This window comes from Rhinatrema bivittatum, chromosome 8 (genome assembly GCF_901001135.1).
Source record: "Rhinatrema bivittatum chromosome 8, aRhiBiv1.1, whole genome shotgun sequence".
NCBI lineage: Eukaryota > Metazoa > Chordata > Amphibia > Gymnophiona > Rhinatrematidae > Rhinatrema > Rhinatrema bivittatum.
In genome coordinates, this window is record NC_042622.1 from 133,977,316 (window position 1) to 133,994,623 (window position 17,308).

The 17,308-nt window shown below is 43.5% G+C and overlaps 2 protein-coding genes across 9 annotated transcripts in view; one reads left to right on the forward strand and one right to left on the reverse strand.

Moving 5' to 3' along the window:
- Window positions 1-17,308, forward strand: part of DPP7 (dipeptidyl peptidase 7) — a 213,262-nt gene that overhangs the window by 99,764 nt on the left and 96,190 nt on the right. For all 8 annotated transcript variants that reach the window (XR_003858160.1, XR_003858161.1, XM_029612202.1 and 5 more), the window contains one exon: window positions 2,808-2,868. Coding sequence is in view for 6 of the 8 variants with exons in the window: in XM_029612202.1 (XP_029468062.1) it covers window positions 2,808-2,868 (61 nt within the window). In the remaining 2 variants the exon portion in view is untranslated. The remainder of the gene's footprint in view (window positions 1-2,807; window positions 2,869-17,308) is intronic.
- LOC115096915 (kelch-like protein 9) overlaps window positions 3,042-17,308 on the reverse strand; it is a 30,945-nt gene continuing 16,678 nt past the window's right edge. Inside the window, exons 3-4 of the mRNA XM_029612201.1 lie at window positions 14,589-14,749; window positions 3,042-5,531 (exon numbers count right to left, since the gene is read on the reverse strand). Of these exons, the coding sequence (XP_029468061.1) occupies window positions 5,166-5,531; window positions 14,589-14,749 (527 nt within the window). The 3' untranslated portion in view covers window positions 3,042-5,165. The remainder of the gene's footprint in view (window positions 5,532-14,588; window positions 14,750-17,308) is intronic.

A 17,308-nucleotide genomic window follows, 5' to 3' on the forward strand; every position in this document is an offset into this window, starting at 1 on the left:
CCCGTGCATTTTACAAATGGGCCATTAGTGTACTCTGTGCAGTTCTGGTCATCGCATCTCAAAAAAGATAAAAGTTTTTAAATAAATAAATAAATACAAATAATTCATTGGGAAAGGTACAGAGAAGGGTGACCAAAATGATAAATGGGATGGAGAGGCTCCCATATGGAGAAATGCTAAAGAGGTTAGGGCTGTTCAGCTTGGAGAAGAGATGGCTGAGTGGGGTATATGATAGAGATCTATAAAATCATGAGCGGAAAAGAACAGATAAATGTAAATTAGTTATTTACTCTTTCAAAAAATACCAAGACTAGGTGAGACTCCAAGAAGTTAGTAAGTAGCACATTTGAAACAAATCAGAAATAAATCTTTTTCACTCAATGCACAATTAGGCTCTGGAATTCATTGTCAAAGGTTGTGGTTAAGGGGCTTAGCATAGCTGGAGAAGTCAATAAACTGTTATTAACCAAGTAGACTTAATAAATAGCTGCTACTTATCACTACACAATAGCAGCAGGGGATTTATTTACTGTTTGGGATTTTGTTAGGTACTTGTGACCTGGATTGCCAGTATGGCAAATTCTTATATTCTTGCCAAACAGTTGTCATTGTAATTGACTCTCTCCTGATCTCTTTAGTTTTTGAAACTCTTACTAGGCTGAATATCCTAAATCTTGGGAATCATTTCAATGTTTCTACTTTCCAGTGCTAAAGGGTGGCAACAGGATCAATCCAGTCTTGATTTTATTATTGCAGTCCTCACTTGGAAAGTCATGTTACTGGTGGCGATCATTTCCACTTGCAGGGTCAGTGAGCTTCAGGCCCTGGTTACGTACGCACCATACACAAAATTCTTCCATGACCGGGTGGTCCTGCGTACGCATCCTAAGTTCCTGCCCAAGGTGGTGACTGATTTCCACATCAATCAGTCAAACATTTTACCCCCCTTCTTTCAGAGGCCACATTCCCACTCTGGGGAACATGCTCTCCACACCCTGGAGACTGTAAACAGGCGCTAGCCTTCTACTTAGATTGCACGGTGAACCACAGACAGTCCGCCCAGCTCTTCGTGTCATTTGACCCCCAACAGGCTGGCTACGGCGATGGGTAAACAAACCCTATTGAACTGGCTGGCGGGTTGCATTACCTTCTGCTATGCGAAGGCTCACTCTGGTGTGCCATGGCAGCATCGGTGGCCCATTTGCATGCAGTCCCATCACAAAAATTTGCCGGGCTGCAACCTGGAGTTCTCTCCACAAGTTTGCAGCTCACTACTGTCTTGACAAGGATAACCATGAGGACAGTGCCTTTGGTCAGTCCATCCTGCGTGACCTGTTCCACACCTGAACCCAACTATCTCTACTCGTGCTCCTTGTGGGATCAGACTGCCCCTATTTTCCCCACAGCGCCACAGTTGTGTTGTACCCGTTGGCACCTTGTTCGACCTCTGTTGGTCTCTCTGGTTGAATGAGGCAGTCTGGAGCTCTGTACTCACCCACATGTGAGGACTACAATCCTGTTTGTCCTAGGAGAAAGCACAGTTGCTTACCTGTAACAGGTGTTCTCCTAGGACAGCAGGATGTTAATCCTCAGGAATCCCGCCGACCTCCCCACGATACTGGGTTCACCTCCGGTTTCTTTAGTTTTTCGTTCATATTTTTGCTATGTTACGAGACTGAAGGGGGAACCTCGTGTGGAAGCCTGGATAGTAGCAGGTTGGCATGCTCAGTCTGCTGGCCAACATTTCTAGAAACTTTGACAAACGTTTTCCGGGCCGGGCTCCATCGGATGATGTCACCCACATATGAGGACTAATATCCTACTGTCCTAGGAGAACACCTGTTACAGGTAAGCAACTGCGCTTTTTATGAGTTGAAATTTTTACCATGGAGAATCTGGCTTCCTAATTCCATTGCTGTATAGCTAGGTCTGTTTGAAAATGCACCTCAAAGCTATTATAAAATAAAGTAAAGCCCAAGTTAGTATTTAAGTAGAGAAATCCACTTTCAGCTCTTTAGAAATAGGGACGGTAACTTTTAAACAGGCGCATGGGCACACATGTAAGCACATTTGTTGGCCTTTGCTGGGGGATGTGGCCATTTTATAACATACGCATGTATATGTGTGCATGTAATAAAACAGCCTGACCATGCACACATGTGTGTGCAATTTTAAGTGGATGTTCACCTATGTGTAAATGCCATTTCTACTGTCTAAGTGGGGGGATTTTAAAAGCCACGTGTGCTGACACCATTAGCCATTTTCCCAGTTTGTTCCCATTTTGTCCGGTTAAGGGCGAAATGGGAACAAATTAAATAATTTAATAACCTCCCTTCTCCCCTGTTAGACAAAACCCTTAAAACCCCACTGATCTGTCTAGATTTTTTTGTTTTATAACTTGCACGTTCTCCATAACAAAAGTAAAGTTACAGAGCAGGGGACCCTGGTGCGTGGTTGTGCACATAAGTATTTTACGCACTAATTTAAATTGAAATCCAAGAACACCCATGCCCCGCCCAGACCATACCCACACCCCACCCCTTTTTCAGAACATTTTATTTGTGCACATAGCGGCAAGTTCATGAGTACACAGATGCCTTTTAAAATCCACTCGGAATGCGCCGGCCCAACATATTCACATATCTTTCAGTTTTGGCGCATGCTAGGCTTTTAAAATTCACCTTTCAAGCTTTAAAATATCATATTTGTAATGCGTTGACATGAGGCTCCTAGCTCCAGAACATTAAGATTTGATGCTCACTGTAAATTACTGATTATGACATTGCTCTACATAATTTATTTTCTAGGTCGCATGCTCTCGAATTCTGAAACATTCTGACTCTATTAGAGGTTTACAAGATCTTGTTGGTGAGTTTAATGAGAAGTGCCAGGTTCTGCTAAAACTTATCACGATGTTTATGAAATAGAATTTCAAAACAGCTTAGATTTGTATCATTACTGTCCATAAACCCAACATTGCACTTCAAAAATATGCATGCATCTTCAAGGATGTAGGACCATTCAGACAAAATAGAAGGTTTAAGGGACAGAGGGTCAGCAATAGTACAGTAATTTTATTACACAGGTAATTAATCCAAGATCACACATAGACAGTGGCAGAGCCAGAACTGGAATGTAAAAGTTCTGTTTTCTGTTTGTTAACTATGCTTCCTCCATAGTATATATATTACTAAGAAAACATTTTATTAATTCAAAGTTATTCTACATTTTAAAATATTTTTAATTCAAGAGGTTTGTCTTCATAAATTTGTTAATTTGAAGATAGAAAGTAGGTTTAATAGTTTAATATTTGCAGCTAATTTTTACATTTGCTTGCTTAAAGGGAACCTAAACCTTTAGGATGAACTTTACAGATATTGAAAGGCTTCCTGGATCTGGTTCTGGAAGAGCTGTGTTTTAATGCACTTCTTATGGTGTTTATTTTTATAAAGTTTATAGATAGTTATGGCAGGAATGAGCATTACCACTTTAAACCTCACCTTTACCAGAGTTCCATGCTGCTCATGGGTTCTGAGAATGTCAATAATTATAAGAACAGATTTACACTTTTACAACAGATTGTTTTTAACAGGAGTTATTTAAACCTCCCACTTTAGAAATGGTCACAACCGTGTCAGGTGTGTACGCGCGTCCTCCTTTCAAATCCCATATATCTCCAATCTCACCCTCCCCACATCCCCCAGTTAATTTTTCCATGAATGAAGTTTCTGGCACATTATTCACAAAAGAAGATCTTTATTGGATGATTATGGCCACAACATAGGTCAAATAACACTACTAGTTTGAATCATTATGCAATCCCTAAAGGGTGACCTTGCCCTCACTTAAGTTGCATTTCCTAAGGGCTCAGTATCATGCTAATGCAATATTCTGGTGCTGGGGACACAGGGCCATCGAAGCCTCACCCCTCCGACAATGGCCTGGTCTGTAGCAAGAGCAAGACTCACTTGTTCAGGATGCAGCTGAAGTATTTGGGAGGAGGGTGGCCACTGACAAGCAACTCATCTACTCTTTCACCCACCCATGCAACACAGTGGCAGGAGATACCTGTTTGCCATTCACTGTCTGTCCAGCTTTCACATTGCACCTGCCGAGCACAACGTAGCAGCAGGAGTATCCCCTTGGTATTCTTTGAATAACTTTAAAATATCACTTCCTGTGCACCCTTGGGGCATGGTCGACCCTGCCACCCCCATGCCAAAACTGTTTAGCACCCTGCCACGATACCTCAAGACCGTAAATTCTGTGCTGATATGGATGGGCTGCTTGGAAATACCGCCGAAAGAAGAGGTTTGTGGGAGGACTGTTCCTGGCTTGAATTGAACTCACCAGCCCTCCACCGCCTCTGTACCCCCTCCCTGGAGGCAGAGCACCTCCACTGTTGTGGGGTCGGCTCCTAACATAAACATGCCTATAATGGGGTCAGGTGGCAGGGTGTTGACCCCCCCCCCCCCCCAATACTGTACAGGTCCTCAATCTCAGCCAATAGGTCAAGAAGGAACTGTCTTCAGTTCATAGCCCAGACTCTAGCCAAAAGGCCCAGTATAATTGTACCAGTTCTAATAGCCATATTGATCCTGGAGTCTTTGTAGTTTGTGAGATCTTTTAAAAGTCCAATAATAAAATATGTAGCAAGTGAGCTTTGAAGACCACCAATCAAATAAACCTGCTGCAAGTCTTGAAAACAGATTACATTTGTTTAGCTTTGCAGATCCTATGAACAGCAGGGAATCTTAGTAGCTTGTATGTCTGTCACTTCCATCTCAGCTGCTTAGTACAGCTGATAAAATTCTCATCGGATTTTACAGCCATTACAGAGAACACAGAATAGAAAGCTCAAGTTTTTTTTCCTATGACTAATATCAGTAGACAATGATCATAATTCTGTGGGATGACATCAGTTACACAAACAGCACATCTTGGGGATGAAGTGGAATTCTCTGAAACTTAATTTGTCATTTGTACACAGTAACATTTATCTCCTGATGAAAAATTAATGCACAACCTGTAAAGCATGTTACTGTATGCACAACTGTAGTTTTCATTTCTGACACATGGTTATTGTTGAATGCAGGAAAGTACCTGTTGACATTTGCTAGAGTATGAGAATTGTGCTCTGAATTAGTCTGTAAAAATAGTCTTGCTTACATTTCTGTTATGAACAAATTAAGAGTAGATTTCTTCTTGGTAGGAGCAAAGTGTGCTGTACTTTTGTTCTGTAACTTCACTTGCAGCTGATGAGACAGTTTAATAATGCAGGAGGCATGATCTACCAAAGGCTCAGGCAACGAACCTGCCTTTTTCCACATTTTTGAACCAGGATCATAAGTGAATACGCCATTCTCCTTATTCATGCTTCTTAGTGATCCACCTCCAATAATATACAGTTTAGATTGCTGGACAACCATGCTGAACTGGCAGCACTCAAAAGGGGAAATCTTCAGAGTGCTCCACTGGTCAGATGCTGGACAATAGTATTCTGTTTCATTCACATGGATCCACCCCTCTGTCTGGAAAAACATGAACATATCTCTGTTTACTGAGAGGGGTCAGAGATGGAGAAAAAATGGGGCAAATTAAACTAAACTATTATTCTATCATAAATTATAATCTCTTTTTTTGGAGAAATAGTTCCTCCTTTCTCTTCCAACTCAACTGGAACCAGCGCTGGGATCATGGTGCCATGAGCTGTCATTCACAACTACTAGGGGATGTTTCTCCTGTTTTAATAATGTCCCTCCTCCTACTGTTCCTAGTCTGGTCATTGCTGCAATGGTTCTGAGACTGGGAGCCATGTACCAGGGCTCCTTCCAGACCCCTATATCATGGGATCTAAATCTGGCCATTAGGTGTTGCCCTTAACAATGACCTTGATTCCCTCCAGCATCCCTAGTCCCAGCCGTTGGAAGATCTGATCCAAAAATCAAACTGAGGACCTTCTGCATGGTCCACAGCACAGTCCTTGCCACTGAACCACCTGATCAGCCCATTAGTCAGTCATAATTAAACCATCTGTCCAATTCTGATGATAATAAAGCTTATTGTTTGGTCATATAACAAGCAATTATGCTATCAATGATGCAAAGTTTGTTCTGTTATTGAGAGCTGAGGTTCACTAGTTCAGTTTTATGACATGGGCAATGTGAAAAAAAATAATTGAACTGAATTTCAGTTGGGTCATGATTTTTTACAGAAAAAATGTACTCAATGTTGTATTACAAAATCCATAAATACATACCACAAAACATACAGTCATTAATGCATGGGTAGTTGATGGGAGGGATTGCTTTATTTGTTTTAGTGTATGGATAGGAGTTTTATTGAATCCTCATAGGGGAGCCATTCCATGCCCCTTATCATTTTGGTTGCCCTTCTCTGCACTTTCTCCAGTGCAACTATATCATTTTTGAGATGTGGCGACCAGAACTGTACACAGTATTCAAGGTATGGTCTCACCATGGAGAGATACATAGGCATTTTGACATCCACCGTTTTATTTGCCATTCCCTTCCTAATAATTCCTAACATTCTGTTTGCTTTTTTGACCGCCACAGCATACTGAGCCAACAATTTCAATGTATTAGTCACTATGATGTCTAGATCTCTTTCCTGGGTGGCAACTCCTAAGATAGAACCTAACACTGTGTAACTACAGCAAAGGTTATTTTTCCCTATATGCATCATCTTGCACTTGACCACATTAAATTTCATCTGCTATTTGGAAGCTGAATCTTCCAGACTCAAAAGGTCATCCTGCAATTTATCACAATCCGCTTGAGATTTAACTATTCTGCATAATTTTGTGTCATCCGCAAATTTGATCACCTCACCTGTCGTACCCCTTTTAAAAAGCACTGGTCCAAGTACAGATCCCTGAGGCACTCTACTATTTACCTTTTTCCACTGTGAAAACTGACCATTTATTCCTACGCTCTGTTTCCTGTCTTTTAACAAGTTTGCAATCCATAAAAGGACATCGCCTCCAATCCATGACTTATTATTTATTTATTTATTTGTTTGTTTGTTTGTTTGTTTATTTATTTTTATATACCGATGTTCCTGTAAAGAATACATATCGCACCGGTTTACAAGGAACTGAACAGTCGCCTCCAGGGCGGAAATACATTAAAACAGTCGCCTCAAGGCAGAATACATTAACACAAGTATACAGGAAAACTATTAAAGAGAACTTTCATAAACTCAATTAAATGTAACTGGGAACCATAAATCAGGAACATATGTACAGAGGTAGGTAATAAGAAAACGTATTAGTTTTCTTAGAAGCCTCTCATGAGGGACTTTGTCAAACGTCTTCTGAAAATTCAAATATATCACATCCATCGGTTCACCTTTGTCCACATGTTTATTCATCCCTTCAAAAAAATGTAGATTTGTGAGGCAAGACGTCCCTTGGGTAAATCCATGCTGGCTGTGTCCCATTAAACCATATCTATCTAAATGTTGTGTGATTTTATTCTTTATAACAGTTTCCATGACTTTCCCAGCACTGAAGTCAGGTTCACTGGTCTATAGTTTTCTGGCTGACCCCTGGAGCTCTTTCTAAATATCGGGGTTACATTGGCCACCTTCCAGTCTTCAGGTACAATGGATGATTTTAATGATAAGTTACAAATTAATTGTAATGGATCTGAATTTTAATTTTTTAATTTTTTCAGAACCCTGGGGTGTATACCAACCAGTCCAGGTGATTTACTATTCTTCAATTTGTCAATTAGTTTGCCTACCACATCTTCCAGATTCACCATGATTTGGTTCAGTTCATTTGAATTCTCATCCTTGAAAACCCTCTCTGGAACAGGTATCTCCCCAACATCCTCTTCAGTAAACACTGAAGCAAAGAAGTCGTTTAATCTTTCTGCGATGGCCTTATCTTTTCTAAATGCCTCTTTAATCCCTCAATCATCTAAAGGTCCAAATGACTTCCTCGTCGGCTTTCTGCTTTGGATATATTTTTTAAAATTTTTATTATAATTTTTTGCTTCTATGGCCATCTTCTTTTCAAATTCTCTCTTAGCTTGTCTTATCAGTGTCTTACGTTTAACTTGCCAATGCTATGATTTATCCTATTTTCTTCTGATGGATCCTTTTTATTATTTTTGAATGAAGATCTTTTGGCTAAAATAGTATCTTTCACCTCACTTTTTAGCCATGCCAGCAAATGTTTGATCTTCCTTCCACCTTTCTTAATACATTGAACATATGTGGACTGCAATCTAAGACTGCGCTTCTAAGATTGTATTTTTAACAATGCCCATGCGTATTGCACACTCTTAACCTTTGTAGCTCCACATTTTGGTTTTTTTCTTAAATTATTTTTCTCAGTTTTTCAAAGATTCCCTTTGAATTCCTGTCATTAATTCAAATTTGATCACATTATGATCACTGTTGTCAAGCAGACCCACCACAGTTACCTCTCTCACCAAATTCTGTGCTCCGCAGAGAATTAGATCTAAAATTTCTCCCTCTTTTGCTCCATATAACTGTCATTTATTCCATCCAGGAACTTTATCTCTCTAGCATGTCCTGATGCTACTTTACCCAGTCAATATTGAGGTAATAGAAATCTAAACACCACACTTTGTGTCATCCCTGGCAGCTCAATCTACTGCCAAAAATATACAGCAGCTCTGAAGAAAGACTAAAGAGATGCTCCAAAAAGTAGGACAAAGAGCAAAGAAAGGCTATGACGCTCAGTGAAGCAAGGTTCCTGAATTCCAGCCTGGAGATAAAGTTTGGCTTTCTACTAAACATCTGAGACTTAAGCTTCCATCTGCTCGATTTGCTCCACGCTTTGTCGGACCCTTTCCTATTCTCCGATGGTTGGGCTTACTCACCTATAGTCTGAGACTTCCTCCAGTTAGGAGGTTTCACAATGCATTCCATGTTTCGCTGCTGAAATCGCTTGTTCTTAGAGAGTTTTCCACCAAGACACCTGAACCTATCCCAGTTGATGCAGAAGAAGACATCGAATATATGGTTGATGCCATACTTGATGTAAGAAAGAGAGGCAGAGTTTGGGAATACCTCCTGTCATGGGAGGGATACGGACCAGAAGAAAACTCTTGGGAACCATTGGCTAATATAATGGACAAAGAGATGCTTCGTCAATTTCATCGATCGCATCCTCAAAAACCTAGACTAGATAGGGGGTCTGGAGGGGGCCCTTTGAAGGGGGGTACTGCCTGCCAGGACTTTCAACAATACAGCTTCTGCTTCAGTGAGTACTAACCCTTTCAGTCTGTCTCACCTTCAGCTTCAGCGCTCTGTGTCTACATCCGGGACCTGTCCCTGCTATGCCTCGCTGCCTATCACCTACTCGAGTGTGAGACTGGTCTCCTCTGCTGAGGACCCCTGGACTACTTCTGCTGGGTTACCTTCACTGCTGCCCACTCCCCAAGCAGTACCATAGAGCTGTACAATAAATACAACCTCTCTGTGTCTGTGTGTATAGAGTCTAGCCTAGTACTGCGGTTCCTGACAGGGCTTCTCCCCGTGGGAGTGACCACCACCGCAGTACCCAAGAATCCACTCCAACACCTCATATTCATAACAGATTGCTAACTCCATGGATTCGGCTCAGCTCACTGCTTTGCAGGCCATTCCGGGCCTGGCCTAGGGAATCTCCGAACAACAGAATTCATTAGACAACTTGACTGTTGCCTTTAATCAGCTACACGCACAGATGAATGCACCGGCTGCCACAGGTAAAGAAGTTACACCGCAAGAAGTGACGGTCAAGTCTACAATGCCTCTATCTGCTTCGACCCACTTCGCAGGTGAAGTTTGGAAGTGTAGAGGATTTATTAATCAATGTTGCATGCACTTTTCTCTGCAACCTAACCATTTCCCTACAGCGTATGCCAAGACCACCTATATCCTTTCATATCTGGATGGAAGAGCGCTGGCTTGGGCCTCACTGCTGTGGGAGTGCAATGACCCTTCCTGAATGATCTTGCCGGATTTCTTGAACTGTTTAAGTCAGTATTTGATGACCCTGCCCGGTACTCGATAGCAGGATCAGCTTTGGTTCATCTAAAACAAGGTAACAAACCTTTACCAGACTTCGCCATCGAATTCAAGACGTTGGCTTCTGAATTACATTGGGACCCAAGGTCCTGGCAGGCAGAAGTAGTTCAGTGGCAGGCACCAGATTAGGGAGAGCAGGCCCTCGAGGAGCAAGTATCTGGTATCCCAAGATAGGTACCTGAAATAGAGCAGAAGGGCCCCCGAGGAGCGGGTACCCAGGTCAGTGAAGGAATACCCCCCAAAGGGCAGAGAGAGCTTCCTGCAGCAGCTGGGAAGCGGCAGAGCAGCTTAGACTGGAGGCAATCCAATCCTTGCTAACTCAGTTTGTTAGAAAACAAAGGGCAGGCTAAATACCAGGATGTGATGATGTCACTCGGAGGGGATGCCCCCGAGGTTCCCGCCATGACATGGATAAAGACGTGGGTGGCGTGCGCGAGCACCCTAGGAGGCCATCAGAAAAATCATGGTGAACACCGTCGCCGTTGCTGATCCGGAGACACCAGAGAGAGCAGCATGAAGACGCAGCAGCAGCGATCTTCCCAAGGCTTGAGGAGAGAGAAGGAAACATAAGAAACATAAGAAAATGCCATACTGGGTCAGACCAAGGGTCCATTAAGCCCAGCATCCTGTTTCCAACAGTGGCCAATCCAGGCCAAAAGAACCTGGCAAGTACCCAAAAACTAAGTCTATTCCATGTTACCATTGCTAATGGCAGTGGCTATTCTCTAAGTAAACTTAATAGCAGGTAATGGACTTCTCCTCCAAGAACTTATCCAATCCTTTTTTAAACACAGCTATACTAACTGCACTAACCACATCCTCTGGCAACAAATTCCAGAGTTTAATTGTGCGTTGAGTAAAAAAGAACTTTCTCCGTTTAGTTTTAAATGTGCCCCATGCTAACTTCATGGAGTGCCCCCTAGTCTTTCTACTATCCGAAAGAGTAAATAACCGATTCACATCTACCCATTCTAGACCTCTCATGACTTTAAACACCTCTATCATATCCCCCCTCAGTCGTCTCTTCTCCAAGCTGAAAAGTCCTAACCTCTTTTTTGACTGCCGCAGCACACTGAACCGACGATTTCAAGGTGTTATCCACTATGACACCTAGATCTCTTTCTTGGGTTGTAGAAAAGTGAGGCACAGAGGACGAAGCCATCTGAGACCGGACGCAACAGATGTCCCAGAATGGTAAACTTTAGGAACTGTTGATGTTCCTGATGAATGGGAATATGCAGATATGCCTCCATCAGATCCAGAGACGTGAGGTATTCCCCTGACTGTACCAGCATTATTACGGAGCGTACAGTCTTTATTCGAAAATGAGTGACCTGCAAATGAACTGGCTCCTTTGAGATCCAGGATGGGTCAAAAGTCCCTTCTTTCTTGGCTACAGCAAAATAGATGGAATAACGGCCCGTATTTTGTTGCGATTTGGGGACAGGAATTATGGCCTTTGGGTCCAATAATCTCAATTTAGTTTCCACTGCTATCCTCTTCTGAGGGGAGTTGCACAGAGAGATCATAAAGATCTCCTGAGGAATACAAAGAAATGCTAGAGCATAACCATCCCAAATCACTTCCAGGACCCATTGGTCCGATGTAATCTGGATCCACCTCTGATAAAAGTGAGATAGGCGGCCACTTATCTCCTGCACCAGCAGTTGAGTCCTCAAACCTTCATTAAGAAGATTGAGAGGTTTCACTCCCAGAGCCCACATTCCTCCGAGGCCTTCTGGCCTGAAAAGATTAAGTCCTATCAAAGGGATGGGGTATCTGAGAGGAAGCTGCCCTATAAGGATGAAATAGTTCAGAATCTTGAGTGCGGCCACTTACACGAAAAGGCTTTGAAACTGGCTTCTTATTCTCCAGCAAACAAGGGGTCTGGGCTTCCTCTTATTTATTTGCCAACTTCTCCAACTCACTGCCAAACAAAAGAGAACCCTTGAAGGGCAGTTTTGTGAGATTAGACTTAGAAACAGTGACTGTCAACCAACTGTGGAGTCACACCTGATGTCTAGCCGCTAATACAGAAGCAACCCCTCTGGTGGCAGTGGTCACAGCCTGCGTCAACCAAGAAGGCCGCCTCTGGTTCTTTTACCGCTCTGCCATCTGAAACCAATCCCCCAGACTCCTGAGAGGGATGCAGAATAGCTCAAGCCACCAGGGAACAACAAGTGACAATTTGCAAATTTGTTGCCATGACCTCAAAGGCTTGCTTAAGGATAGCTTCAATCCTTCTATCCTGAGCATCCTTTAGAGCTGCCCATCCTTCAACTGGTATGGTGGTTCATTTAGTGACAACCCATCTACGCATCCACCTTTGGGAAACGCAACTGCTCTCTTGCTTGCAGATCCAAGGGATATAAATCCGCCAAGGCACATCTTTTAAAACTTGCCTCTAGCACACTCCATTCAAGTACTATCAACTCTTGAATCACATCCAGGAGGGGAAAAACATGAAGCCTTGTGTAGAGTGACCAAATATGGGATCCTTCTTCTGCACACCAAAAAATCACTCCCAGCCACCCCAGTGGTCTTCAGAGTCTGAGTAAACAAACCTGGCAACTCACCTCTGTGAAAGAAATGGAGAAATGTTCTGTGTGGCTCTAAATCCAGGGGAATTTCCCCATCCTCAAGAGGGGAGCAACCTCAATCATCATCAGCGTCGTCTTGAATCACATCCTCTCAAACATCGTCAGGCATTCTTGCACCATGGCATTTGCACATGGTGGCGGATACAGGAAGGCATGCAACCCTGATTTAGGAGGCATTGCCGTCTCTGCAAAATACCCCTGCAGAATGGTCTGTAGTCCCTGGAAAAATTCCATCCAGGAAAAGGAGGATGGATTCATACCAGGCCCCAAAGGACCAAATCTGACGTCCTGTGAGCAAGAATGCTGAGGACGTCTCTGCCAGTGGATCAACTAAAGAAGGGAACACCCTTGGTGTTTCACCTCCAGCCCCACTCCCCTCAGACTGTGGGGATGGGCCAGCATTGGCAAAATCAGTAGGGGGAAATCCTCTTGAGCATCTAGATAACACTGGCACAGGCTCACAGAAAGTTCCTGCTGTATTGCCCTTATAGGGTATACAGCACAAATTGCTAAGCATTTAGCTTTCTTAGACTTTGGTCCCATGGTGTGTTGGTTAACATGTACCTTAATAAGATACGTGCTTTATACACACTTAGCAGTCAGCTACGTGGCCAGGTACATGTATAACTATGCTCACAGCTACGTGTTTAACTGCACGCACAATACATGCACACAATACGCGCTCAGGCACTCCTCAAAGCACGCATGATAGATTGCATAAGTATACACAGAGCAGGAGTCGAGGAACTAGATGCACAAGTCGGCATGCATGCATGCGCCATACACAAAAAATGCACAAAGGAACCACCACGCCCTACTATGCAGCCAGCAAAAAGGAAACCTAGAAGCAGGGCCTAGCCAAAAAGCTGCTCGACCCGCCGAGCCTGCACTGTCTCTACACATCACTAAACTCCCCAGAGACGTGAGCAAGAGATGCTGAACGCCAACACTGAGAAGGAAGACCTGGTAAGAAGGAGGAGAGCCTCACTAAAAGCTCTGCTTCTGAATTAAAGAAATTTTATTTTTTTTACCTGAGCTCAGCCCTCCCTGGCCTCCCCTCCCCTTCTGGCCAAAGTGGGGGAGGTCGAAAGTCTTCACCAAACCTCTCTCAGTTGGCAACTGCTTTTTTTTTCCACAGTCCATGCCAGAAAAATGGCTACCGAGCTGAAGGCTCTCAACTGAGAGAGGGACCCAATGGTATCACCTCAGGAGGTAAGCTGTGCTATCCAGTTATTTGTCTGCTCCAGAAACTATACTTCTTTTTTTTTTTTTATACAGGCAGTCTCCAGTAGGAAAATGCATGTCCACATCTGCTGGAGATGAAGAATACTAGTGAGCTGATGTCAGGGCAGGGCTATATATTCATGATGTCAGCTTTTACTCCGTCTCCATCTGCTGGTAGAGGTGCATAACTACTTGTAGGGATTGGCCTGCCTGAATGCAGAGGAAATCAGTCTCTTCTGATCACTGGGCTTTAAGCCTGATCATATTGTTTCTTGAGTTTTGTTCAGTACTTGGCCTGGAGCTGATCCACCATGGATACTCATTTTTCTACTTTTTCCAATTTTCAGAACCCAGATGCTAAAGGAGAAATTCCTGGTACACATGCATTGATCACAGCATTCTCATCAGTTTGTCACAAGTTCAGTCTTTGATTAACCTATATTTCTGTGGTGCTCTGAGATCAAGGAGCAAGAGCCAAGCCCAAGAACTAAATTTGGTTCTGAAAGCTGCTGCCAAGGTTTTTAGTGTTACAAGAACCTTTTGATGTACTATAGTTTTTGATTATTCTTCATCTGTTGTTCTATAGTATCGCAAGGAAATTAAATTAGGATTCTTAAGACTAGATGGCTGGTAGCATTTGCAGAACATAAAAGGCATATTCACAAGTATTAAGCCTATTATAAACTGTTGACTTACAGAATTTAATGTTCGTCCTCCAATGCAGAAAATTTTGTCTCCTACTGTAGCCATTCCATGGTCACAGCGGGCAAATGTCATAGCCCGGTTGGTGATCCAGTGTTTGAGCCGTGGTAGATAGCTATATACCTCATTTAATGCTTTCCCTGCAGAAAATCCTCCTAAAAAAAAGAAAAAAGAAAAATTCTATATACAAATGAGTTTTGGGTCATTTAAATTTGATTTAGACATTTTGGAAAACAAAATATTTGTAAATTGAGTTCAGAAGAGAAAGGTGGGAAATCGTCCAACATACTTAAAAGTCAATTATTAAGGGAGCAGGTTTCAAAATGTTTGTATGGGACAGGTTAGATGAGACTAGTCTGGGTGACAAGATGGGCTGGAAGACAAGGCAAGGTTGGACAAGGGAAGGCAAGGCTGGACTGGTCTGGAAGAAGGAACAGGAATGCTGGCAACACACACTGCAGGGAATGCAGGAGTCCCATTGCTGAGGCAAGGTCTGGATGTCTGAAAGGCCCTTTTAAGGGCTGAAGCCTATGACATCATCCAAGGGCGTCGCAGCCTGTTTCCCACTGTGGGCCCTTTAAGTCTGGGCAGCCGAAGCATGCGCACACCTAAGGAGAGTGGAGCCAGTGTGAGGAAGGTGGGATCCATGCCACGTAAGGTAGGCCTGCTGTTGAGATGTTTGGGGGTAAGTATTACTAGTAAATAAATGCAAGATGCCATAATTGCTATTTTCTTAAGTAAAAACTGCCGTTCATTTTGTAAAAAAAACATATTGAAACTTTTTGCTTTCTTTATTTTGCTGTGCAATAAAAGAGGCAAAAAACCTAAAAAAAAAAAAAAAGTGAGACTTGAATGAGAGAAAACACACACTACCAGGCTCAGCAGAAAAAAAAAACTGAAGGGATCCCATGTGGCTCTTGATACAGTTTTCAAATATATAAAGAGGACTTACAACAAGGATGGCATTTGGGACTTTTCCTTTCCACTATGGAAAGGACAAGAAGTAATAGGTTTAAATTTGGACAGGAGAAATTTGTTAGACATGAATACCCTTCTAATTATAAGGGCATCAAGCACTGGAAGAAGTTACCTTAAGAGACAGTGGAGTCTCCATCACAGGAGCTTTTTAAGAGCAGGATACACAAAGATTTGATTGGGATTATACAAGTTTAACACCCTGCTTGGAGGAAAGAAAATTTACTAGATGACATCTTGAGGTTCCTTCAACTCCTCCTCTTTATGATTCTCTGAAATGATAATCTATCTTTAAAGATAAAAAGGACAATTTTCAAAGCCATGTTCACAGGAAAAAATTGATTCACTCACTTAAAATGGCTGTCTGAAAATTGCATTCTCTCAATATAGCTAAAAGTGCAATAATTGTTCCACAACATATGTACATTTAGATGCATTTAAAGGTGGCATTCCTGGGGGCATGTATAGGTTGAAGAAGAAAAGTGTTGTGCTCCATTGCTGCAGAAGCATGGTGGACACTACCTCCAGAGTGGTGCAGGATAGCATGACAAGAATAGGGCTAGACTTGGGTAGTCCAGTGAGCCTGGAACAAGGCAGGCTGTGTAGACTAGGCTAAAGCTCAAGAACGGAATGCAGGCTGGACTGGAGCTCAGGAACGGCGTGCAGGCTGGGCTGGAACTCGGGAACGGACTGGAGCTGTGTGGAGGTAAGAGTGAACTGGAACACCTAGAACAGACTGGAGCTGCGTGGAGGTAAGAGTGAACTGGAAGACAGGAATAGACTGGAGCTGCGTGAAGGTAAGAGTGAACTGGAACACAGGAATAGACTGGAGCTGCGTGAAGGTAAGAGTGAACTGGAACACCTAGAACAGACTAGAGCTGCATAGAGGTAAGAATGAAACTCAGGAACACTGGAACAGAGTACGGGTAAGCATGGAATTGGAACTAACTAAGTCAGGACAAGACAAGGACAACACAGAACATGAAACATAAAGCCTGAAGGCAAGAAAGGCCCCAAGGGGCAAGACAGAAGGGGCCTAGAGTCAGGCAGGGCTAGGCCAGAGGTCAGGGAGACAGAGAGAGGCCTAGAGTTAGGAAGAGGCCTAGGGAGGCCCAGTGGCATAGCTAGACAATTTGGCGCCCGGGGCAAGAGACTTCTTCGGCGCCCCCTCCCTCCATCAGTGATTTGCATCTTGCGTAAAAATTGACGGTAACATCCTTTCTCATACACACACACCGCTCCTTTCTCACATACACACAGAAGCACCCTTCCGATCCAAGGTTGAACAGCTGGTCTCCGGCGGCGGTTAGCAGACCGGTGTTCACTTCTTCGGCCCCCGCCGGCCTCGATTTTAATGTCTTCGGCCCCTGCCGGCCTCGATTTTAATGTCTTCGGCCCTCTTGGTCTCCAGCGGGGGCCGAAGACATTAAAATCGAGGCCGGCGGGGGCCGAAGAAAAGAAGATGGGCGCCGCCCAGTCGGCCCCCACTTGAGGCTGGCTGGGAGGCGCCCATCTTCTTTGCTTCGGCCTCCGCCGCTGCCGGCCTCGATTTTAATTTATTCGGCCCCCGCCAGCCTTCGGGGGCTGGCTGTCTCCGGCGGAGGCTGAAGAAATTAAAATCAAAGCCGGCGGAGGCCGAAGAAAAGAAGATGGGCGCCTCCCAGCCAGCCCCCGCTTGAGGCTGGCTGGGAGGCGCCCATCTTCTTTTCTTCGGCCGCCACCGGCCTCGATTTTAATTT